This window comes from Cetorhinus maximus, chromosome 1 (assembly GCF_964194155.1).
Source record: "Cetorhinus maximus chromosome 1, sCetMax3.hap1.1, whole genome shotgun sequence".
In the NCBI taxonomy this organism is placed as follows: Eukaryota; Metazoa; Chordata; class Chondrichthyes; order Lamniformes; family Cetorhinidae; genus Cetorhinus; species Cetorhinus maximus.
The window spans coordinates 98017267-98044600 of NC_135879.1; the positions used below are offsets into that span (position 1 = coordinate 98017267).

The 27334-nt window shown below is 42.5% G+C and overlaps 1 protein-coding gene across 2 annotated transcripts in view; it reads right to left on the bottom strand.

The window, feature by feature from the left end:
• LOC144682046 (coiled-coil domain-containing protein 158-like) overlaps window positions 1-27334 on the bottom strand; it is a 200675-nt gene that overhangs the window by 40380 nt on the left and 132961 nt on the right. Inside the window, exons 16-20 of one of the 2 annotated variants that reach the window (XM_078544317.1) lie at window positions 27100-27212; window positions 24021-24179; window positions 20896-20988; window positions 6284-6403; window positions 815-975 (exon numbers count right to left, since the gene is read on the bottom strand). In XM_078544317.1, coding sequence (XP_078400443.1) covers window positions 815-975; window positions 6284-6403; window positions 20896-20988; window positions 24021-24179; window positions 27100-27212 — 646 coding nt within the window. The remainder of the gene's footprint in view (window positions 1-814; window positions 976-6283; window positions 6404-20895; window positions 20989-24020; window positions 24180-27099; window positions 27213-27334) is intronic. The other variant, XM_078544325.1, reaches the window with a different exon arrangement.

Genomic DNA, 27334 nt, shown 5'->3' on the forward strand with positions numbered 1-27334 from the left:
TTTGAATAATCTAAGTAGCGATCGACCACTTTATATGAAGTCCAGGGATTCCAACTACAAGACTCAAACAATTAAGATCCACAGACAAAGGAAGAAGTAAGCAAGAATTGCTACTTGACCTCACTATACTTGTGTATATATCAATGGTTTGGGAATGTTATACTTCCAGTTTCAAAATTGCGAAACCTAGTGAAATATCAAAATAAAATTTATACCTTGGAAAAAACTTTTCCAAAAAAGATTGATTTAAGCATACTGAGCTGCAACATTGATGAACATGTTAATAGGTACTCGACACCATGTATATAAAAAGGCAATAAAATAAAGTTTTGCTTACAAAGATTTATAAGATCAGTCTAGCAAATAATGCAGGATTGACTGTATTTTTCTACTTCAATAGAGGGGCAGCAGAAAAAGTATCCTAGAATGCATCATGACAGCCTGAAGAAGGCCCTTTCTCATTTGGCAAACAGCCTCACAAAAGTTCAATAAGATTTGGATTATCTATACCTAACATGTGATGTGAATTTATCCAAATGATAATTCTAAATGAGAATGCTCACCTCCAATGAGAATGCCCCTTTCCATGAATTATATGACCTGCTGTCATAAGAGGTGACAATAATGTCAATAGAAATGTGGGACAGCATGCTTTAATAATGCTGGACAGCACTGTTCAGAAAAGTAAATATGGAATATGGCTTTTCCAAGCACCCCTGAAATTGAAATCCTGATAAATTTAAACTAATTTAACAAACTTAATGCTGCTCCATTATGACCAAACAATGAAACATAGCAAGTGTCTGAATCTTACACAGCATGCATATTCCTTGATGTTCGTTCTCCTTCACATTCAGTGTAATTTACACTACTTGGTCTGTTGCACCCATCACAGACTGTACTCTTAATGTCCATTAGAATATTTTTTAGCTCAGGGTTCAAGTCCTCTTGAAGACCACTGGTCCTGGACACTGCCTGAAGTTTATAAATAGAAGAAAAGTTATAATTGGGATATATTTGAAAAGCTAATAAAAAGGCTAAAGTGAACATTAATATGCAACTTGAATTTGCTTTAGACCTTCAGAGCTGGGGAGGAGACATTGGGTTAATTTTCATCTTAACCATTTAGACAGTAAACAGGTGGAATGGATTGGTGGTCCATTGTAGGAGCCGCCCGATTTTCATTTCCATTGATTCCAAGTTCTATAATGGGCAAGCAATCCACTCTGTCAGTTTACCATCCAAGTGGTGAAGGCAAAATGATCCCCATTTTCTCCAGAGTTGCAAGCTTTTTGAAAAGCTCACTTACTATTGTACTTGGCTTTAACCTTCTCGAAGCTTTAATCCATAATTTTACATTGTGTGAAATGTCCTGCTATAGTTTCATAAGTTTCTAACAAAATTTCAATGAAAAAGCACACACAACGCTTCTTAGTTTGTTGCATCAATGCAGCACTTACTCCATGATCTGCCATTGACCTATTGCAAGTACAGTGAATGCCTGCTTTCTGGAAACTCACACTTCTCAGCATAAAATGTTAAGTATTTTGGGGCAAAAATAATGCAAGAGAATAAAACAAGTGTTCATGTATGAATGTTATCATCAAGAAGATTGAAGCACTCATAGGATCTAATTTTGTCTTCCAATATTTATGCCCTTAAAAGATCGACAATTGCAATGGGGGGAGAGATAGAAATGTATCTATGTATTTTCCATGACTGACATATTCAATTAAATAGCAGTAATTTGTCATTGTGCATGGATATTGACATCTTTGCCTAGGTATTGTTACAACATCTGGGTATCTCTAGCGGTAGATTGGAAGCCAGCAATACTGCAAACACAAGCACAAGCTGCATACTAAGAATATAAGAAATAGGAACAGAAGACAGCCATATTGCCCATCAAGCTTGATTCACCACTCAATCAGATCATGGTTGAATTTCTGCATCAATTCCGCTTTACCGTCCTATTCCCATATACTCTGATTCGTTTATTTATTGTCCATAAATCTATCAATCTCAGTAGAAACAATGAAAATTTCCAGCATAGAAAGAGGTTATGCGGTCCACTGTACCTGAAAGAGAACTATCCAGCCTAAATCTACTTTTAGCTCTTGGTCCATAGCTCTGTAGGTTAAGGCATTTCAAGTGCACATCCAAATTAAATGAGAAGAGGGTTTCTGCTTCCAACGCCCTTTCAGGCAGTAAGTTCCACACCCACCACCACCCTTTGGGTGAAAGAAATCTCAATTCCCCTCTAATCCTTCTGTCAATTACTTTAAATTTATGCCCCCTGGTAATTAACCTCTCTTCTAAGGGAAATAGGTCCTTCCTATCCACACTATCTAGGCTCTTCATAATTGCATACACCGCAACAAAATTGACCCTCAGCTTCCTCTATTCCACAGAAAAAATCCTACCCTATTTCATCTTTCCTCACAGATAAAATTTTCCGCTCCTGACAACATCCTCTCAAATCTCCTCTGCACCTACTCCAGTTTGATCACTTTCTTCCAGTAATGTGACGACCAGAACCATTCACAGTATTCTAGCGGCGGCCTAGTTTTATACAGTTCTAGCATAACCTCCCTACTCTTATATTCTATGCTTTGGCTAAGAAAGGAAAGTACCTGTGTAAGCCTTCCTATCCACCTTATCCACGTCCTATTGCCACCAAGGTGCCTTGGACATGCACTCCAAAGTCCCTCTGTTCCTCTACACTTCTCAGTATCCTATCATTTATGGTGTATTCCCTTGTCTTGTTTGTCCTCCCAAATGCATTACTTCATACTTCTCTGGATTGAATTCATTTGTGACTTTTCTGCCCACCTAACCAGTTCATTGATATCTTTATGCAGTCTACAGCTTTATTCCTCATAATCAACCACATAACAAAATGATGCATTATCTGCAAACTTCTTAATAATGCTCTCTACATTTAAACCTAAATCATTCATATGTACCATGAGAAGCAAAAGACCTAGTACTGAGCAATGCAGAACTCCACTGGAAACAACCCTCCAGTCACAAAAACACCTGTTGAAAATTAGTCTTTGCTTCCTACCACTGAATCAATTTCGGATCTAACTTACCATTTTTCCTTAGGTTCCATGGAATTTTACTTTTCTGATCAGTTTTCCATGTGGGACCTTGTCAAAAGGCTTGTAAAAATTCACAGAGATTACATCAAATCCGCTACTGTCATCAACCCTCGCTGTTACCTCCTCAAAAAATTTAATCAGATTAGTCAGATTTGCCCTTCCCTTAACAAATCCATGCTGACTGATTAATCTGTGTCTTTCTAATTCACAATTTATACTGTTCCTCAGAACTTTTTCCAATAATTTGCTCACCAGCGAGAGCATTTTATCATTCTTTTTATCATGGCTGAGCATTCTTAGTCTTCTGTGGTAGAGAATTCCAAAGATTCACAATCCTCTCAATGAAGAAATCTTTTCTTATCTCAGTCCTAAATAGTCAACTCCTAATTTTGAGACTGAGCCCTAGTTCTAAACTCCCTAGCCAGAGGGAATAGCCTCTCAGCACCTATCCTGTGAAGCCCTCTATGAATTTTATACATTTCAATGAGATCACCTCTCATTCTCCTAAACACCAAAGAATCCATTCCACTCAATCTCTCATCTTAGGTCAGCCGTTTCATCCCAGGAATCAGTCTAGTTAGCCTTTGTTGCACCCCTTCTAATGCAAGTATATCCTTCCTTCAGTAAGGAGAAGAAAACTGTACATAGTACAGGTGCTCCAGGTGTAGTCTTACCTAGGCATTATATAAATTGCAGCAAGTCTTCCTTACTCTCATACTGCACTCCCTTGCAGTAAGGGCTAACATGCCATTTGCTTTCCTAACTGCTTGTTGTACCTCCACGTTAACTTTCTATGATTCATATGCAAAGATCCCCAAACCCCTCTGAATACCAACATTTACTAGTATTTCACCCTTTAAAAAAATTCTGCTTTTCCATTCTCCCTGCCAGTGGATATTTTTACACTTTCCCAGCTTGTACTTCATCTGCCACCTTCTTGTCCAATAAATTAACCTGTCCATATCCCCTTGCAGCCTGTTTATGTCCACCTCACAGCTTACTTTCCCACCTAGCTTTGTATCGTCAGCAAACTTAGTTATATCACACTTGGTCCCTCATCCAAGTCATTGATACAGATTATAAATAGTTGAGACCTGAGCAGATTCTTGCAAAATTTCACAAGATATACCTGAAATCAAAACCAGTTAGGATTTATTTCCTTCTTATACATCTTAAAATAGGCAATAGCACTATCAATAGCTTGTCCTGAAAATTTCTGCAAAAGATAAACCCTAACGAATACTATAATTGATGTCTGAACAAGTTACACTTCCTCATACATTGTTACAAAATTTGTTGTAATAGTTATATTTGCAACAGACTCCATAATTTAGGCTGTTGTGCATCCTATTGTGTGTGATCATCCAGTGGTGCATTTACACCAAAATTTGCTGGACAACCAATTAGAACAAATCATAGTGAACATAGGAGTGGAGCAGAAGTAGTGCAGTCAATGGCTAAAGTAAAAGCTCATTGGGGCATGATGATATTCAAGCACAGAAGTATTTAAAATAGATGTTTAAAGGCTGAACTGATGGATAGAAACAATCACAAATGTAAACTGAGAGATAATTTGTTTTTATGTCTATCCTAAATCTGTCTGATTGGTTAATTACTTTCCCACTGAGGTTGTATGAAAAATACGAAAACCAGAGGCTTTTAGCCTACATTCCTTGAAAGAATAAAAGAAAAGCTGTTTGAAAAATGTGTAGTCCTTTTTCTGACTTGCTACATGAAGGATATTGGACATAGGCTACTAAACACCATATTCAGAACAAACGGAACTCTTCCAATATAGGATACTATATTCACAGCTGATGCAGCAGTCTCCTCTACAATGGGGAGATTAAAAGCAGCTTGGGTAATCACTTTGCAGGACCCCTCTCCTCTATTCTGTCCGTAAGCGTAACCCTGAGCTTCTAGTTGTCTATCATTTTAATTTCCTGTCCCACTCTTACCATAATTTCAATGTCCTCGGTCTCCCATGCTGTCCCAGTGAAGCTCAAAGTAAGCTTGAGGATCAGAATCAAATCTTTTGATTAGGCATTTTACAATCTTCCAGACTCAACACAGAGTTCAACAATTTCACAATTTCATAAAATCTGCCCCCATTTTTTTGGACAGCAACTATTACTGATGTTTCTGCTAGACCCATTTATATCTTCACTAGACCTATCTCTTGTTTCTTTACTTGCCCCATTATCATTTTCTTCTGTCTTGCACCATCACCCCTTTTCTCATTTAATCTCTCCTGCCTTCCAACCTATCACAAACTTTCCCTTTTATTCTCTCCCACCAACATCTCCTCCACCCCATTTCCCTGCCTCTGCACTTACTTAAAATCTGTTTCTCTCTCCACAGATGCTGCCAGACCTGCTGAGTATTTCCAGTATTTTCTAATTTTCTTCCATGGCATTCTCACTTGACATTTTTATTTTGATCAGGTCAACTTGCAAATTCATTTGACCAAAATGGTGAACCATGTTTTGGACAGTCATTAATTGATTTTGTTGGTGTCCTTTCTATTAATACAGCCTTTGAGCTGAAGTAAATACTGGTTGTTCAAATAGTCACACTTTAAAAGTATCAAGTAGACGGGCTCTTAGTTCCTTGTCTGAATAGTTATTTGTTGCTGCCACTGCAGTTCTGCGAGGAAAATCACAGCTACAAAGTCCGCTTCAGTTGTTGATGATGAATGTTTACTACAATTCAATTTAATTGTCCCATTGTTCATTGGTGTAAGTGGTCCATTGCTCTGTCTACTTTTCAATTTGGTTTGGATTCCATGAATGGTCAAACTGCACCACTGAACATCAGCTCCTTCCAAGGCTTCTGGCCCATTATTCTTTCTCAGTCGATCGACAAGACAAAAAGATTTCACCAAACTTTTCGGTCAGTGCAATTGTATGGCAGAACAGGAATGAACCAGGGGAAAATAGCAGCTGACAGCCTGCCCCATTACCCTGCTGCCATCATGTAAAGAAGAGGTAGGTGAAAGATCTGCTGTGGGCAAATCTGAACTTCTAGATGATCCATGAATCTTTAAACTGCTATCCCCACAGGGCCAGTTGCACTCTAAGTACCCTCATAAGGGGTAAAAGAAGTTATTTACAGCAAGATTATGGTCCTGGAAAATAAAAGTGCATTTATTAAATGGATTATGAAAGATGAACGCTTACAGAGGAGAGGTATCCTGATGATGGCCGGGAGGATGATGGATTAACACAAACTGGAGGGGAATAGACTCGAGCATTTGAACATTGACCAAGAGTAGTACTAAAACCTGGACCTTGGAGCTCCTTTAAAACAAAGATATTATACAAAATTATAATAGGTTAGCAGTGTATACTTTTTAAAAAAGTAAAAATATATAGTAATATATTGCAAAAAGCATTAGTATTTGATTGATTTTGATAACACTGTGTTTTACCTAATATGAAAACAAGTAATAAAATATTGGATTAAAAAGGAAAGGGGATAACAAAATGGATGCATTCTCCCACTGAAACCCTGGAACTGAACACTGAAAGGTGCCCAAAATAATATGTGTTGATTTGGCTTCCAATGTTTTGTGTGATAATGCTACTTGTCTTTGCTCAGTGTTTCCTCCAGTGGAACAGCCAAGTTCAAGTACAAACAGGTGGGGATTTATACTTTTACTTATATTTGTTTCAGTGTATCTGGCTATATAAATTAATTCAAATAAAGGAATCCAGATACAACTTGATCAGCAGCAACCAAGCACACCATTGGTTAAATGTAGTTAACTCCTGATTCATCCTAACAACACTGCAAATGTACCTACGCCAAATGGACTGCAGTGATTCAAGGAGGCAGCTCACCACCAGCTTCTCAAAGGCATTCAGGGATTGACAATAAACGCTAGCCTTGCCAGTGATGCCCACATTTCATGAACAAATAAACCAAAACAGTGGCCTGATGTACTATTAACTATTTTATTACTTTAATTTTGTGTCATTAAGGTTAAGTCAATTGCCAATTTAAATAAGTATAGCAAAACTTTGCTCTGGAATTAAAACACAGCATTAAGAGTTCAATTTATTTCAGTTCAGAATTAGTGACACCCTCAGCTAGGATGAAGCATATTAGTAATATTCTGTTTGAAGGATTACAGCATGTACTTTAATCCTGTTAGTCCTTCATAGTTCATGTACAAAATAATAGAAAACACTGTTTAAGGCTACATCTTGGATGACAAGCAAATATCCTCCAATCCAATAGCAGTTTAAATATTACATCACAGTTCCACCTCCCTCCCACCAGCACCCCAACCCCATAAGTCAGTTCTTTTCTTATTTCATGCATTTTGAATGTACTTTTATTGTACAACTGCTTCACTGTTCTGGAGCAATTTAAACACTTATTCACAGACTCCTGCTCAAACTTCAAGTAAATTACAACAGAATTTCCCTTTTTAATTAAACAATATTAAAATATCGCTTTAACAATCAGGTCGAAAGACAACTCCACCTACCAAATCTTCCAATAGACGGCTTATTATTTAAATTGCCAAGGAATTTTTCCACTTAAATAAGTCACCTGAGGGAGGCCAATAATTCGAAGTAAAGCTTCCAAGAAAACATTAAAACTTTAAAATTTTTCCCTGACCCCTTATGGCAATTAAGCAAAACTACAATGCATCAATCAAAACATTACAATATATATTTTCCACTTTTAGCCAGTGTATCTCAGATATTTCAAGGCCTCAGCAGGATTGGAATGGTAATGCTGCCCGCAGTCTATGCCTATTTTTATCCTCATAGCTTTCAATCCCATTCTTAACCTTTTCAAACATTGTTCGTCAACATAGCAGTCATTATGTTAATAGAAGACTATTTCCTCACAACTGCAATACAGCATTGGTAAGCATGTTATTCCCTATTGTGACCTTTCATAGATTCTCACTCGTAATTGTAAAATTAGGAATTAATCTGATTAACAACAATGAAAAAATGATTTTCTAATATTATGTGGGCAGGGTAACCATATGTGGAATGATTTCCTCAGCTCACTAAGTTTCGTACAGTCAAAGATGTGCATAAAAATACCATTTTTGATCTTACTACAAACACAAATAGAGGAAAACTCTTCTTTGTGAGTGGGGTAACCAGGCTTTTAGTGCTGAATTTCAGTGTGAAACAGTAACTTTTGAAAAGGTGATGAACTGTTTAGTATTGGTCAGGTCATTTAGTCTCTCGGGTCAGTTCTGCCATTCAATAGGATCATAGCTAATCGGCGGGATTTTCCGCACCCGCCCGCTGTCGAGATCTTCCAGTCCCGCCGCAAGTCAATGGACTTCTGGCTGGGGCGCCGCCTCGCCCACAGCGGGTCCCACCCGCGACAGGGCCGGAAAATCCCGGCCAATATGTGACCTAGCTCCATATACCAACCTTTGCCCAGTACCTTTAATAAGCAAAACTATCAAATTCAGATTTAAAATTAACGATTGACTCAGCAACAACCACCACTTGTGGAAGAAAATTCTAAACTTCTACCGCTCTTTGTACATAGAAGTGTTTCCTAACTTCATCCCTGAAAGATCTGACTCTAATACTTAGGCAATGTCCTAGATTCTCCAAATCAGCAGAAATAGTTTCTCCCAATCTACTCTATCAGTTCCCTTTAATTCCATGAAAACTTGGAGCAAACCATCCCTTCCCTGGCATACAGTCCTCGTTTGTGCAATTTCTCTTTGCGGTTTAATCTTCAGTCCAGATACCATTCTAGTAAATCTATGTGGCACTCCCTCAAAGGTTATCATATTTTTCCTAAGGTGCAGTGCCCAGACTAAACAGAGCACTTTCTCCTGGTGTAGTCCACTGGATATAAAGGTCAGCATTAGCTTTTTTGATTATTTTTTGCACTAGCCATGAGATTTTAATAATCTACATAAATGCACCCCTTGGCTCTTTGGGTTTTCACTGTTTAAAAAACACACTGGTCTATCCTTTTTTTAGGTCCAAAATGGATAACCCCACACTTGTTTTATATTGAAATCCATTTATATATTAATATCTCTTTGTAATTTGTATACTTTCATTTACATTGCCTACATTGCTACCTATCTTTGTGTCATTGGCAGACTTAGATATGTGGTTCTCCATCCTATCATCTAAGTCGTTAATAAATGCAGTGAATTGTTGGTGCCCCAATACTGATCTCGGTGGGACACCACTGGTCACATAGAATCACAGAACCTCACAGTGCCCTTTGGCCCATCGAGTCTGCACCAACATATGAGAAACACCTGACCTACCTACCTAATCCCATTTACCAGCACTTGACCCATAGCCTTGAATGTTATGACGTGCCAAGTGCTCATCCAGGTACTTTTTAAAGGATGTGAGGCAATGACAATTAGATGTAGGGATATTGGGCAATATCCCGACTCTTGTCTCCTGCTGTCAGCTAATCTCCCAGCCAGATCAATTAATTCCATGATCTTAAACTTTTGCAAACAATGTTTTATGAGAGACTTCATCAAATGCCTTCTGGAAGTCCATATTGATAACATCCATAGGCATTGCTTGAAACAAAAATGGTCAAAGGAGCTGAACTCAAGGGAGGATGGGAGAGTGACTACCCTTGGCATCAAGGCAGCATTTGACTGAGTGTGACATCAAGGAGCCCTGGTAAAACTGGAGTCAATGGGAATTGGTGTGTTGGGGGGACTGCCCACTGGTTGGAGTCATGCCCAGCACAAAGGTAGATGGTTGTGGTTGATAGAGGTCAATAATCTCAGCCCAATGACATTGCAGGCGCTACGCAGGTTAGTGTCCTAGGCTGAACCATCTTCAGCTTCTTCACCAACGACCAAAGTGGGGATGTTCACTGATTTTTGCACCATGTTTAGTATCATTCATGATCCTCAGATATTGAAGTAGTCCTTGTCCAAATGCAGCAAGACCTGGACATCATTCAGACTTGGGCTGATAAGTGGCAAGTCACATTCGTGCCACACAAGTGCCAGGCAATGACTATCTCCAACAAGAGAGAATATACCTATCTCCCTGGCATTTCCATCACTGAATCCCCCACTATCAACATCCTGGGGGTTACCATTGACCAGAAACTGAGCTGGACCAGCCATATAAATACTGTGGCTACAAGAGCAGGTCAGAGGCTGGGAATTCTGTGGTGAGTAACTCACCTCCTGACTTCCCAAAGCCTGTCCACCATCTACAAGGCACAAGTTGGGAGTGTGATGGAATATTTTCAACTTGCCTGGATGAGCACAGCTCCAACAACACTCAAGAAGCTTATCACCATTGAGGGCAAAGCAGCCTGTTTGATCGGCACCCCATCTACCAACTTAAACATTTTCTCCCTTCACCATCGACTCACAGTGTCAGCAGTGTGTACCCTATATAGGATGCACTGCAGCAACTCACCAAGGCTCCTTCGACAGTACCTTTCAAACCTGCACCTACTACCTAGAAGGACAGAGGCAGCAGACACATGGGCACACCACCATCTGCAAGTTCACCTCCAAGCCACAGACCATCCTGACTTGGAACTATATTGCTGTTCCATCACTGTTGAGGGATCAAAATCCGGGAATTCCTTTCCCAGCAGCCCTGTGGATGTACCTGCACCAGATGGACTGCAGCGGTTAAAGAAAGTTGTTCACCCCCACCTCAAGGACATTTAGAGATCAGCAACAAAGGCTGGCCTTGCCAGCGATGCCCATATTCCATGAAAGAATTAAAAAAAATTCCTCTGTCCACTTCTAGAGTAACTGCTTCAGAAACATTCAATCAGGTTGAAGAGACATGAAGTACTCTTTACAAATCCATCTCTCTCTGATCAGCTCAAGGTTTTCCGAGGTGTTCATGCCCATCTTATTCTTAATGACGAACTCCTGTAATTTCCTGGCAACAGATGCTAGGTTAACTGTCTATAATTCCCTCCTTTCTCTCTCACCTATCTTAAATAGCAGAATGACATGCTCAATTATCTAAATACACAGTTAAGTGAGAGAACTTTGGAAGATTATAGTTAGTGCATTTACAATGTTCTCGCCTCCTTTTAAAAGCCTGGGATGGATAACATCTAGTCCTGGTATTCTGTCACTCTTTAGTGCCATTATTTTTTAAATTTGCTTATGTTTGCTTATGTAAATTTGCTTATGTTTGGGGAGTAAATTATGTTGAGTCTCTGACTCATTTTATACAATATCAGTTTCCTTGCAATGACCGGCATGCTATTCTCTTTCTATATTGTAAATACTGATGCAAGTCCGGAGTGGGAAGGCTTGTGGACGGCCTTCCTTACCCGCCACCAATTAATGTCCCCAAGGTCCTTAATCTGAAGGAAGGCCCACGCTGTCACTTAAGTCCCTGACAGGCACTTAATTCCAGCAGGCCTCCCACAACAGAGGCAACGCTGGGCTCCTGCTGGTTTTCCAGCTGATAGGTGAGATCCCCATTGCAAACATTAAATTCTGCCCAATATCTCATTAACCCATTGGCTGGGTCATGTGAGCCGAATGGATGACAGCTGCTGATGTGTTCTATGGCAAACTTACTATTGGCACGAGACCCCCCCCCAGGTCGTCATGTCTACAATACAAGGATGCCTGCAAACGGGACTTAAAGTTGACTGGGATTGGAGTCGATGCATGGGAAGTCCTTTTGGCTGACCGGAGTCCCTACAGGCAAGCAGGCAGGAAGGGCATGGAAAAAGCAGATGACAAAAGAAATGACCAGATGGTGGTAAAAAGAGCCCGCCAGAAGGAAAAAAAACATCAGTCAACCTCGGGCCAACACTACTCATCTGTGCCAGCTACGGAAGGGACTGCCACTCATGAATCAGCCTCTACAGCCACAACAGATGATGTTCAACACAGAAGTGACATACACTCTAGGTGCAATCCATCGTCTCTCGAGATGGACAGATGATAATATTGCAAACCAGAGGGATGATAACATGGACCCTTTATTGAGCCAACTGAATACTATAATCTCTCATGTGCTATTACATGCAGTCTTCTATCATTATGGAAGGCGGACTGAAAAGACATTAAGGAAAATCATGATTATAAACCAACAAAAAGGGTCATTCTGCACGGTACATATCAATGTTGTCCAAGAGAATTTGCTGACTAACTATAAGGGTGGCTACGGTGACACCACTTTAGCCATGTGTGCTAACTTTAGTAGAAAATGCCTAATATGTACCTCACCATGCATAATTACTCGAAAGACATATACCAATTTTCAATGTGAAACTCTGCCATCTTTCTCTTTCATCAAAAGTTGAAATTCTGACATGAATATATCAGACACAATACTTTTTAACTACAGTTTCTAGGCTTTTATACATCAGTCATGAATGATACTTTGACTTTATCAGAATGGCTGTTGAGAATATTGACTCGTTGAGATGCACCAGCCCTGCCCTTGCTCTCCATCCAGAACACGGCTGAATGCTGATTGCCCTTGACCATGTCGTGCCCAGTTGGAGTTGTTTTTTATTGTTGGGTTTCTTTCCTTCTACTGGCCTGGTGTATTCTAACTGGTTGAGCTGGACATGATGACTTCTCCTCTCTCCATATAATGTTGCTCGTGATCCCACAGTGCTTAAGTCTGGCTTTTTAAATTTGTGTTACTTATCACATTAGCAGATTAACATTTTACCAATAAATACATAAAACGTTTCAAGTACACATTCATACATCACGCAAATACACACTATTATTCATTTACTAATCAAAAATGCAATTAGCCAACATGGTAACCGCAATTAGCCACACGTAGCTAGTGGCTCATGTATTGGACAACACTGGTATATACAAATGAACAGAATACACTGTCACAAGGATTGCAATGTGAACTATTAGTTGTTAGTTTCATCGAGTGGTGTAATGCCTTGGATTATTTTTAAAAAGGAAAAGAAACAGCTAGAATAGTTGTTTGGTAGTACAGAACTTGAGTACTGCTGAAAAAAGAGACATGTTGAAGCTTTTCATCTTGCATTCACCAGGACACTTTGCCAAGAATACCAGTATAAAGGGAAAACAACAATTTATACTGTATGTTAAAAGACTGCTGATTGGTTAGCAAGTGGACTCTGATTGGTAGAGGCATTGCCATGGAGAATGCACCAGTGATGATGACTGACAGTTAACTGCCAAGCCTTGTTTGAAACTTAAACGAGGCAGCTTGACCCTGATTGGTCAAGGCATTGCCCTGAGGAATGAGTCAGTGAATGGCTGTCACTTATTTTGTTTAGCTGAAACAGGCACAATGTGTGTACGTGTTCTTTCTGTCTGCAAAGAACAGGGCCCTGTGTATTAATATATATAGCTTCCGGTAACATAAATGTGCCAAACTGTGAGCCTGACTGACGATCTTAAATTGGTTGTCAGCGTAATTCTTAGCACACTCCTCCACCCTGTAACTTGTTCTGTTTTGCATACTAATGTGTGTGCATGTGTATATGTCGTGGATTCGGGGCATGTTTTTATGCTTTCAATAAGTCTTATACTTTTACCAGAATGAGTTTTTTAACAATTAACTAACTCTTTACTTGTTAATTCAAGAGATCTGGCTGGTTTATTTCTTCATATAGCTTTACATATGGTCAATTGCAAAATGAATTGAAAAAACACAAGTTTTAAAAAATTCAAACTCTATTATAGTTAGCATCAGGAATGGGAAAGAGGAATTTATTCACCCTTCTGGAGTTGGTCGTAACAACAGTTTTCACAGAATTGGGGCAAGAGAGGGGGAAATAGAGTGGGGTATAGTGAAAAGTGAGAAAGATTGACAGTGCATAAAAGGAAAAAAATGTGCAAAGAGGATGAGAGAAAAAGAAAGCAAGAGAAAAAGAGAAATTTAATAAAATACATATTTTTCCTCATCTGAAATAGCTGAGTTCCCAGTTGGCTATGACTTCCTCACTTATCGATTGGTCTTTTGAGTGTCCCAGTTCTGCCCAGCCAGTTTTCTTCACATGGGAACAAGAATAGGCCAGTTAGCCCCTTGAGTTGTTCTGCCAATGAGATGTGGTTAATACGCGGTCTAACTCCATTTACATGCCCTTGCGCCATATCCCATAATCCTTTGGCCAGGAAAACTCTAGCAACCTCAGTTTTAAACTTAACAATTGATCTAGCATCAACTACAGTTTGCGGAACAGAGTTCCAAACTTCTGCCACCCTTGCATGAAGGAGTGTTACCTAATTTCACTCCTGAGAAGTCTGGCTCTAATTCTTAGACTCTGCCTCCAGTCCCAGACTCCCCAAACAACAGAAATATTTTCCCCCAAACTACCCTATCTGTTCCACTTAATAGCTTGAAAACCCCTTCACCTTCTAAATTCCAGGGGCAGAATTTTCCCGTTGGCGTGCAGGGGGTGGGCCACGTGGCGAGTATCCTGACGTCACTGCGCGCCATTACGATATTTCATTGGACGGGCGCAGTGATGATATCCGCTGTGCACCTGCCATTAATTAACGGGCCACTTAAGGCCCTTGACTCACCAATCGACGCCGATTTTTCAGTGCAATCTTCGGGTCGGCGCACGATTGCAACGGGCAGGCGGGTAGGACACATTTGTATAAACTTCATCCAAGGGCAGGATAAGAGGGGTCACTGCGGTCTCTCAAGTATTGATTTTTCAAAGTTTTTGAAACTTCCCCGTGCAATCTGCAATACTTCAAAACACATACCAGTTGCTTTGTCTGGACTCTTAACCTTCGAGTCAGCACTCTGCAGTGAGGAATCTTTTTTGGGCCTGCAGGTTTCTGGAAACCTTCCCATAACCTGGGAATGGGAGCTGAACTCTCCACTGTCTCCACTGGAGGCACCTCCTCTGAGAAGGAAGGGAGGGATAGAAGGGGGAGGAGGCCAGGAGTGCACATGCAGCTTCCAGGGGAGCTACCTTTGGGAGGACAGGCACAGGCACAAGGAGCGCAGGGCCAAGAGGTAGACCATGGTGGAAGGGGCTGCAGAAGACGCCACTATCCTGCTGCCAGGTTATATAGGCAGTGAAGCAGCTACCTCAATATGTCTGAGGTGCAGTGCCGAAGGAGGCTCCGTCTGTCAAGGGAGACAGTCAACTATATCTGTCAGATGATTGGGCCTGAGATCTCCACTAACTGTGTGAGTGGACACCCCATGCCAGTGGCTCTGAAGGTCACAGCTGCCCTCAACGTCTAAGCCTTTGGCTCCTTTCAGGGCTTGGTGGGTGATCTTTGCGGTGTCTCTCAATCAGCTGTCCACATTTGTGTCAAGCGGGTTGCAGATGCTCTGTTTAGACGTGAATTGACCTTCATCCACTTCCGTTGGGACCAGGCAAGCCAAACACAGCAAGCCAGAGGCTTTGCAGCCATTGCTGGCTTCCCCCGCGTCCAGGGTGCTATAGACTGTACACATGTGGCCATCAAGGCGCCAGCAGGTGAGCCCGGTGCCTTCGTCAACAGGAAGGGCTTCCATTCCATGAACGTGCAGAGATAGCGTGTGATCACAGGATGCTGATTCTACAAGTCTGTGCACGGTACCCAGGCAGCTCCCAGGATACCTACATCCTCAGACACTCCCAGGTGCCGGGGCTCTTCAGTGCTCCAGCCCGGCAGGATGGATAGCTGCTGGGTGACAAGGGCTATCCCCTCAGAAGGTGGCTCATGACACCTCTCCGCCATCCAAGAACAGAAGCTGAGCAGTGGTACAATAGGAGCCATGGCACCACAAGGGCTGTGGTGGAGAGAACCATCAGTCTTCTCAGGATGCGCTTCCGATGCCTGGACCACTCAGGTGCGCACTCCAATACCCCCCAGATCGTGTGTCGGTGATAGTGGTAGCATGCTGCGCTCTCCACAATCTTGCGCTGGAAAGGGGGGACGCAGTGGACGATGAAGACATTGACGCAGTGGCTGTGGCTGCACACGATGAGTCCAGCAATGAGTCCAAGGATGAGCATGCACAGGGAAATGATGAGGGGGTAGATGCTGACCCAGGCATACTTCAGGGAGGCAGGAACACACGGGAAGCTTTAATCCAATGAACCTTCAGCTAGCACACCACAGATGGACCTCCAGGACAAGCCTGGGCTGTAGGCTCCATACTCGATACCTAAGTGCCAAATCTTCCAGGTTAGGAACAGTAACTAAGGGCCTTGTTAATAAAGCTGAATGGCCCACAAAACACTCATAAAATTTTTGGAAACCATACACATGCATAAGAAAAGAGACACCCTTAGACATGGTCACATGTCTGAATTTAATATCACAGACAAAGAAATTTAATGAAATAAAATGACAAGGGTGTTCCAATTCAAAGCAAATCATAAAGGCCTCATACTGGGCTAACACAAAAGCACCAGTGATAAACCCTTGATGTGCCTAAGGTGCCTTATGTTTACATTTCCGGGTGCTACGTTTTGGTGCTGCCCCATCGCTGGGAGTGGCATCTGAGCCAGCCTGCTGACTCTGCTGTCCTGTTGGCCTTGATGACCTTGGCGGTCGTCCTCTGGCCCCTGGAGCCTGTGCTGGCCCCGCGTGGGAGGGACCTGCCAGTTCCACAGCTGGCATTTCCCCAGTCGTCACAACCTCATCGGATGCCACGGTCACTGGGAGAGGGACGGAGGAGCTGCCGCCCTCATCCAGAGCACCCTAAAAGGTGCCCGCAGAGACGACAGGCAGCTGCTGCACTGATGTGAGGTTACTAAGGACCTCCCTGCTCACTGTGGATGGATGGGCACTGAGCTGGGAAACTTGGTGCCACACCATCTCCCACACTGGCTCTGACCAGCTGAGGTCAATGCCGATGTGAGGGCTTGCTGGTCAGAGCGCATCCCCAGGAAGCCCTGATGGGTCTCCTGGAGGAGGCTCTCCACGAGAGTCGCCACTCTCTTCAGAGAGGATGCATGGTGCTCGGACATGTAGTTCATTGCTTTGGCGATCGTCCGTGTAGACTCCTCCACCATGGAGACCAAGCCAAGCATAGCCTCATGTATCTCCCCCAGATGCTCCTGCACACACGGCTGCATCTCATGCCCCTGCTGCGTTGCGGACGACTCCAGAGGCACATCATCAGGCACCGACTGAGCATGCGCCTAGTCCCCTGCAGTCCTCCGACTACTGGCGCCATGGGCCTCTGTCTCTGCCAGCTCCTCCAGCAACTGAGAAGTGCCCTCACCGCTGTGCTTTGGGACACAGTTCTAACTCCCACCAAGATGCTAGTATCTGCGCTGGTGCCTGCCTGGCAGAGATGGTGTGACGCTGGTGAGACTTCAGGGCCCTCAGGTGTGACAGGGGCCTCTGCTGCTCCTCCTCCCGGCCCTGCTCCACTGATGCTGAAAGGGAGAACAAGGACATTAGATCAGTTAACGTGGAAACAATGACAAAGTGCATCCCTGTCCCCCGGATCATTATGCGCTCATCCTTCCATAACCAATGGTCAAGCCATGTTGCAAACTTCAATCACTGAACATTCAGCACTGCCATGGCTGTTGGGAGAACAATGTTGACCTCACTGCTGGGCAAACATACCTGCCCGTGGCACCCCAGCCTCACCGACACCAGTGGACCTGGGCGCATGGTGCCTCTCCAAATGCAGGGCCTCCTGCTCAAACCAGCTGAGAATGGCGATCTGCGCCTGGCCGCCGCCAGTCCTCACACACTCTGCAGCATTATGTGCATTCTTCTCCTGAAAAGGAGAGAAGAGCATTGATTTGTGCAAATTGTACATGGACTCTCTTCGCACACAGCCCATCCTAACCAGAGTGCGACATAACAGGGCTCCAGTGCCTCCTCACCCCGCTGCTGCCGAACACCCACACAAAGATGCTAGGCCTGTTCCCCACCCCACCCCCCCTTAGCCATATGCTGCCCATATCATATTAGGCACCACATGGTATATCCTTCCATAGCAAGGAGGCACAAGCACGTGGAGCGCAGAGGACAGCAGATGGTTCGTTGCCACGCCACCTTGAAGCTCCCCTCCCAGCATGTCATCACCCTGACTTGGACATGTCCTGCAGTTCAAGCACTGTGCCTAGGTGCAGCTCCTCCAGGTTGCCCCCAAAACAGTCATGTGGGTCTCAGTGTACCACATGCTGCGGGTGCAGAACCCATCTCTTCACCACCCTCCCAAGCTGACCTTGGCATGGGCAATATCTGCTGGCCCACCCAGTGAAGGACACATGCCATCAATGATTCAACACAGTCACTACACTCAGACTTGGGGGCCGGGGGGGCAGCAGGGGGAAAAGCCTACCTGCTGGGTTAAGTGACCAATGCCAACATTGTCCTCACCCTTCCAGAGCACAACAAGTCATTGAAGTGTTTTCAACACTTGATCCAGGTGCGCTGCACCATGTTGCGGGAGCTCACCACCTCCGCCACCTCCTCCCAGGCACGTTTCGTCATGTGGGGGGAGGCCTCCTCCTCCCGTCCTGGGGAACCAGCACCGCCCGCCATGCTGCCACCTCCTCGAAGAGGGTAGGAGGCAGTCATTGGAAAAACGAGGGCCACACTGGCCCCCCACCCCACCCTCTGGACTGGCCTGCCCCGATGGCCTACCTTCAGGACTTGCATAACCTCCATTGCCCCTCTGCAGAGCCCTTCGCCCAGCCATTGCGAGCAGCCTTTCCAAGGCTGCCAGGCCTTCCTTTATACCGGCTGCTGGGTCGCCATTGGACCCGGCGGGCTGCCAGCCTACTCCCGCTATGCATGGGAGTCGTGAAGCACACTGAGCAGGCCTTAATTGGCACACCTGCATAAAATGGCAGCCGGGACCTAATTGCAAGGGTGATCGGGTCCCCACCCGCTCCCGCTCCGCCCCCCCTGCCATCCAGAAAATTCTGCATCAGGGAAAACAAACTTAGTTTAACCCTTGGAGTTCAGGTATTATTCTAGTAAACCTATGCTGTATTCCCTCCAAGACCAATATATCCTTCTTAAGATGCGGTATCCAGAACGACTCCAGTACTTCAGGCGTGATCAAACCAGGGCTTTATATAGCTGAAGCATGACTTCTACCCCCTTGTATTCTGGTCCTCTAGATATAACGGCCAGTATTCCATTAGACTTTTTCATTATTTTCTGTTCATGATATTTTAATGATCTGTGTATCTTGACCACCCAAGTCTCTTTGGACCTCCACTGTTTCTAGCTTTTAACCATTTAGAAAGTACGTGATTTTAGGTCCAAAGTGGATGACCTCACATTTATCGACATTGAAATCCACTTGCCACAGTTTTGCCCATTCACTTCATCTATCAATATCGCTTTGTAATTATATGCTTCCTGTCATTAGCAAACTGGTTTTCCATCCTAACATAATAATTGCAATGAAATTCTGAGGCCCCAACACAAATCTCTGTGGTACACCATTGGCCACATTGTGCCAATTAGAGTACATGTCCATTATCTTTACTCTCTGTCTTATTCCGCTCAGTCAATTTCCTACCTGGGTGAATAATTCTCCTTCAATTCTATGAGCTTCAACTTTAGCTCTTGGAAGGGATTTTATCAATTGCCACCTGAAAGTCCATATAAATAACACTTATAGACATTCATCTGTCCACTACTTTAGTCACTGATCTGGAGTGCAGCCTGTGGACTGAACTTAATGGCCATGGCAGTGGCCCTGTCCATTGGCTGGAGAGCTGTTGGCAACACTGCCGCAGCCATTTCTGGGTGCCCCGATGGGATGAAATCCCAATCAAGCATTTACCTGCCTGTCGGTGGGGTTCCCAGGCCTTCAGGACCAGGATGTTGCCTCCAAGAGTAAATCAGGGGTCAGCAGTTTTCAGACCCAAAAGTGCTGCTGGTAGCGGTGGCCACTGCAGAAGGTCCAGGATGAGAAGCAGCCATGGAGGCCCCAGAACCCAAGTGGGGTGCCCCTACTGGTGATGTCAGGTAGACCCTGAAGAGGGTGGCAGGGAGAGGAGCATTGATGTGAAGTACAGGGGGGTGGGGGGAGAGGGGGCCTTCAGGCCCCACCAGTTTTTACTGGGCAGCTAGACCACGTATGGACGCACCCACCCCGCTCCTGCCCCCGCAAAATCCTTGCCACTAGTCGAATACCAGTGGCAATGAGATGAGGCCCTTAATCGGTCTCTTAAGGGCTTCAATTGACCTAGGATTGGGAAGGCTGACTGTGAACTTCCCCGTCCCTAACTTAATTGGGGGAGGGTGGCGGGGTGTAAATCAGGGAGGCGACAAGCTCCCTACCCAAGCCTTCCCACCTGATTAAACAGTCACCCCACATTCCAGCCCAATCTGGGGTGGTGGGCTGGTGGGGTTGGGGGCATTATATTTGCCTGATTCTTATATGCCTGGTTCTTATATGCCTGGTTCTTCCTAGCCTCCTGGTAGGCACAATGCATGGAAATGATTCAAAATAACTAGGACTAGACTATGATGAAAATCAAGTCTCAACATGCAAAACTAAACAGTATATAATGGTTTGCCTCTCTGGAGATCCATCTGGGAGACACACAAATTAAAGTTCTAAATAATTTAAAACATTAAGTCAAAAAATGTTGATCTTCTGGGAGTCATTACTTTGTAAGCCGAGTCCAATTTTAATAGGAATACCATCATATGAATTAAAACAAATCCTTACTATTTTATATGGGTATAAGTCGCAAAGTATTACACTAGTTATAGCAGATGCAAAATCACCCAAAATTGTTTAGTTATCCAGGCCTAGAAATCAAGTACCAATTACAAAGACTGAAACTAAGATTTAAAAGATATCATTAAACAGCAAAGCATCTACAAAAGATTAAAACGTAATAGCAAATAAACAGTTCATACCTTTACTTCCAAGGCATGCTGTAGCTTTAAGCGCATGAAGTCCTGCTCCTGGCGCTGAATAACTGACTGACAATCAGAAAACCTAAGGCAAGCCTGTTTCACATGGAAATCACAAGCAAGTCAAATTTATCAGCCAAGTTTAGCTGTTCTCTTAGCAATTTTTATTCAAAGCTTTATTTATATCCCTGAACTACCAATTATAGACAGAACTTTGGTGTGGCTCCAAATGGTAAATACATCTACAATTTATGATTCTATGATTTTCAACTGGAACACTATATAACATTTCTTTGTTTTGTAGGAGGGGTGTCCAACCTGTGGCCCCAAGGTCATGTGATATAGTCACCTCATAAATCCAGCCCTTGATGCTTTTGTAACTCAGTCCTAATTGTGTTCATATGTTTCATTTGCTCATTTGTCTGTTTAAATTCTGCGAATTTGTGAAGGATTGTTTTGAGTGCTGTTGGTTCATAGATAATTGTTAGGACTTAAAAATAAACTGTCCATCCACCAAGATAAATAGAATCTGATTTTGTAATGTACAGTGAAACCTGTACAAATGGGCAGTCCAAGGAAATGGACATCTGCAAAAAATGGGCATTTACTGGTAGTCCCAAATAGCTTACATTGTAATAACTCAGTACCAAATAAAGTTACACTGCGATAGAACTTGGACCCCAAAAACATGGACACTCATAAATTATTGATCACAAAGAGCCTTCAATGCACCAAGTTATCTTACAACTTAAAACATTGGACAGACAATATGTGCTATATTACAATGGGTGAAGAAACAGTTTTTGTGTAATGAGGGTACTTACCCAGCATGCAGAGCAGCAGAGAAACAGCTCTATCTCTGGGATTGAATGCTTGCATGGCTCTATCACAGTGATACAGGGGTTTCTCTGATGCTAGGTAAAGGAAACCCTAATACACAAAGCAAGGAACTGCTGGAGGGTGGACTGAGTGGGAAGTTGGGAATCAGGGGCCCAGAAATCATGGGGGCAGGGTAGGGGTACCCTTCAGTCTCCGGCGGGGGTGGGGGGGGGAACAAAAATTGGTGAGACTGAAGAATGGTGGCTTAGGAGAGATGTGGACTGGGGAATGGAGGTTGAAAGGGATGGAGACTGGGGCTCAGGGAAAGGGGTGGGAGTTAGTGGTAGGGGAGAGGGAAAGAATGGTTTTATCTTTCTTCCTGGTTTTCCTTCTTTGCCTGCTCTCAGGTGGCCTCCTGGTTCATGGAACCTCTCATACAACAACTAGGCATGAAACCACAAATGAAGATTCTTAACTAAAGGGACGAAACTTTTGGTCTGCTTCCTTAAGGGGGGATATATCTGCACTGGAAGCAGTTAAGGGAAGCTTCACTAGGCTGACTCATGGGGTGAAGGAGTTGTCTCATGATGAAAGGTTGAGCAGGTTTGGCCTATACTCATTGGAGTTTGGAAGAATGAGAGGTGACCTTATTGGAACATATAAGATTCTGAGGGGGTTTGACAGGGTAGATGCTAAGAGGTTGTTTGCCCTCGTGGGGGAATCTAGAACTAAGACACAGTTTAAAAATAAGAGGTCTCCCATTTAAGACAGAGACGAAGAGGAATTTCTTGTCTCGAAGTGACATTTTTCTTTGGAATTCTCTTCCCCATTGAGCAGTGGATGCTGGGTCATTGAATATATTAAAGGCTGAGTTAGACAGATTTTTGATAGACAAGAGAGTCAAGCATTATGGGGGGCCAGGCGGAAAATTGGAGTTAAGGCCACAATCAGATGGTGGAGCAGTTTTGATGGGCCAAATGACCTACTCCAGCTCCTTTATAAGGCAAATCCTGTAACCTTTGTAGAAGTCACTTGACCCAGTCAGTGATCAAACTTCCAGAAATGCCTCCAACTAGAGTTGACAACTTTATTCCACGAATACCTGATGTACTCATGAGCTGTTGCCCTCTATCAATTAAACACAGCTGCTACACACAAAGGGAGAGGTGTGCAATAATCCCTTCCCATCCCACCACCACCCTCCCACCCCATTTTGTCTGGGATTTGCCAGATACTCTGTCCTTCAGTAGCCACCTCGCCCTGTCCAGGCAGCCAACGTAGCATCAGGGCATCACTCCCTTGAGGGAGAAGGACCCTGGGATGACAATGAACTGGGAAACACAATAAACATAAAATGAACTGAAATCACGTCCTGCTGACAGGGCTCCAAATTATGCACTGGTGAAAGTGAAAAAAAGGAACGCTGCACAAGATGCAGCCAATCGCAGAATATTTGGCTCACCTGCTTTCTTGTACATACAATGACTATTTTGAAAGTAATGACACCTGCAAATAAAGGACATCTGATCCAAATCCCTTAGGTACTCCTAATTTACAGGTTTCATTATATAAAATACCCATTCCCAGAAGCTACAAGAAACAGATATAACAAAGGATTTTCTTTTACAAAAGAAGTATTGAAACACCATGCAATGCTAACTGTTTGTAGAACTGATCCTAAAAACAAAAGAAACATTTTTTAAGTACCAATGGCTACTGAAAATACTTTTACTACAAGCAAAAAGCTTGTAACAGAGGAATCTTTGAAAGGCCAACCAATCTAATAATCTAATGGCAGAGCATCACACAGCTACTGGGGACACCTTTAGCAAAAGAATAGTAGCGAAGAGGGATCTTCTTCTAGATCATGTCAAAGAAAGGTCAGGAGAAAAGTCTCTTGAAGGGACAAGTATTTTATTTATTTCCCCTCCCATTCCCCATGTTGCAAAATTTACACTTTACTTGTGGCATGTGGCCTAAGAAAACTGATAGGACAATCGTCAGTGAAAACTTTAATAATTTCTACTTTAATACAGTTGTCACCAGAGCAGAAAATGAGTGGTGCAGTCGTTAGTATACTGACCTTTCCCTTACATGGCTTGGGTTCAAATCCAGCCCAGTCTTGACGTTAGCAAAGTCTGCTTTACCCGCTGGTCAGTGCATGTTTTGGGTAATGGATGCAAAAACTTGGAGGCAAAGTTTATTTTTAAAAAAAAGAGCCACAGTCCCCAGCACTGAAGTTATCTATGCTGATGAATACAAAATATGCCCCAAATAAATAAAAGAAAAATTAAAATTGGTACAGCTACCTTCTCTAGTGCTGACTCCAATCTAATCAGTTTCTCCTTCAAGCTTTTTTCTTGAGACTTCAGGGTATCAAGCTCTCCAGCAATTTTGTTTCGTTCTGATACTATACAGGCAAGCTCCTTAGTTAGTCGAACCTTCTCTTCTTTTAGGTAACATTTCTCCTACAAAACGTAAAACAGGTTAAACAACTAAACCTGTCAATGTTAATGGGGGACAAAGGAGGTTGAAGAAGAGAGAGGAAATGCAATCATACACATTGTTTCAAAGCCAATACTCCTGTCCAAATCCTAGCCCGATTATTCATAGACAGCATCAAGGTTTCTAAAACCAGAAAAGCCAAAATAAAAAACATGAGATTCATGGGATGTAAATAGGAAGAGCACCATCTAAATTGCAGTGAAATGACTTATACAGTTCTAGGATTATCCTAATCAGAAATATAGATGACTTCCTGACATAAAAATGCGTGTTATTTAGGGCATTTGCCCATTTATGAGTGGGAAATTTGATGCATTTAAACACCTTCAGCAGTTTAAATGAGCAGACAGACACTGTGGTTTTCCTAATTGGAATTAAACAAGCTTCTTTGGTGTTTCACCATTTCTTCAAGGGGAGCTATTTATCTGCATTGTTCAAATTTGTTTGGCCAAAAATAGGGCAAATTGGAGAACTGGAGTGTCACAGGACTCTCATGCAAAGCTGCTCAAGTTAAATACCCATTCTTGTTACTTCATCAAAATCCTTCATAATTTTGAATACTTCCATTAAACCTTCCTTCAGCTTCTTTGTACCAAGGAGAACAACTCTAGTTTTTCTGCTGTCCCTGTAAAACCGGTACCTCATCCCTGGTATCATTATGGTAAATCTCCTTTGCAAATTCTCGAAGACTGTGACATCCTTCCTGAAAGTAGCTCCCAGAATTGGACACACCTCAGCTGAGGCCTAAACTTGTTGCAAGAGAAGGCTTCTTCCTGAATTCTCTGCCTGAAGGCAGGTCATTGGCAATTATTCACTGAACCATTTCAACCTACCACAATTTCATTTCCCACACTGGTAAATAAGTAAATTTTTGTGCATTTTTATTTATGCAAAACCTGAAATTGGACAATATTAATAAATCAGGTGCCTGGGCTTTATTATGAACAAAAACAATTTTGACAGATTGATATTTTCTTGATCCGGAAAATATGAATTAAATAATTGAATGTGTTTTGTGGATGTTTCCACAAATGATAAGAAATGTTTCGCATAATCTAAGAGCTGAGATAGCTTTTCAGTGCTTAAAATGTTAATGGCTTGCCAGGTTTCTCATTGTGTACAGTATAATCATTGTAGTTAATTAACCTATCTCAAGGCATTTAGGGCCATCCAAAATGCTGAATATTTTTATTATAGAATGCAATTATAAACCTGCAGTATAGAATAGTAAATATTAAAGTGCAATTAAAAATAGAAAGGATATCTTCAATTTAGCACTTGTAAATATAACAACCCCAGTTGAAGCAGAACCATTCCTTCTAAGGCTGCTAGGGAAGTCAGCTAAATTTAACCAAGTTTGAACTTCTGCCAAAAGCAGCTGGCTGGAAAACTTAAAACTCTCACCCTGGGTATGCAGCTATAAAAAAATTCTGTGGGGGAAGAGTGAAACATTTCACCAATAAGCTCTATCAGATAACAATTAAAGCATGCGGTGAGTTTACATCATATAGACACTTTATTTGGTCCACAGCAAAAATAAAAAGTCAGGCTTTGGAAAGCTGATGGTGTACACCTCCAAATGCTTAAATTGAAATAAGTTGTAGGGAAATGTAAAGAAAAGCACAATTGCTATTTCATATAATGGTGCAAAGTAGGAAGAAGGAGTTGTCTGTAAGCAATGTGAGTGGGTGGTGGAGCTAAGAAGATAAAGAACAGAAAGGAGAGGGAGAGTATGAATGACGTATTGTGCTTTCACAGCTTCTGAAAATGGTATCTTCTGGATCCACCCTCCTCAGGAATGTTTCAAACATGCACTGGAGTGAAGGACAGGATGAAGGTTACAAATAGCGAAATATGTCAATTGTAGGAAAAAACCCCTCAGAGCTGTAGGTCCAAATGCACATTTGGATTTCTCGCTTGCGGGTTGATGAATTTCTTTGGCTGCCCTTGTCAGCTCTGGCAAGTTCACAAAGTTGAGCTCTGCACTGGGTTTTTTCTCAAAATGCAGTTTCGTAAACTGTGTCTTTGCTTCCTTCCACTTATCCCACTCCCATCTGAAAGTAATTTCCCTGAATATTAGGAAAGGCATTGTCAGGTAAGGTGTTCCCCCCATCACCCCATCTCCCCCCATCACTACCACCCCCCCCAATTAGATAAGGTGTTACATTTCTTGGCCAGCCTCAACCATTCAATGATGCAGCAGTGCTGGAGGTATTGAAATGTCATTGTGGAGGTCCACGATAGGTTGAAGCTTGGAGCTTTAGAGATCCTAAGACATCAGCAGCGAAACATGTGTGTCAGTTATCCAAAAGGACAAATAACGTTCAATGCGAGTCTGAAATTCAGAATTTGGCATCAACCGGAATGGAAGATGATTCTGCCAGAGATCGCCTGCTTGAAGCTGGAGCCAATTTAAATAATAATAATAAAAACAAGCTAGGAATGGAAGCATTGGTGACTACAAACAATCAAACTTGTCGCAGGTGTGTAAAGTTTAGAAAAACTTCTACTAAACTTCGACAGATGATTATAATAACTACATTACTTATAACAGTAAGTTGAAGGGATACAGAAGGTTTTTGTACTGTGTGCACAAGAAAAACTATTATGAAATATCAGTATTTGATAGTAGAGAAACTAAAGTGTGGCTTAGAACAAAGTCTTAAGCAAGGAAATGTTAGGAAGCAACACCTGATTAGGATGACTCCACAAGGTAAAAGCATTAAAGGAAATGTGTGTCTTGGAATGAGTCGCCTCCTGCAACATGCCTCCATTAGATGATGAGGTATCATTATTAAGTAGAGGGTGATCAAGTGAAGAACAACAACTTGTTTTTAATCAAAGTTTTGAATAAGATTTTAAGATTAATGAATTACTGCATACCCTCTCAGAGTTCTCTAAAGCTTCTTCCAGGTACTGGATCTTGCTCTGTAGTGCATCTATCTGTCCACGCTTGGCCGTGATCTGCTTTTGCATTCCCATGGCAACTTTCATTGCTATAGGGCACACAAATTAACTTTTCAAATTAAATTAGGGCATTACATTGACAGCAAAGCAGGAAGGGTACAACTATGTGTGACAAATCCTTATAGCAAACAGACAAATTTGGGGCATTCTA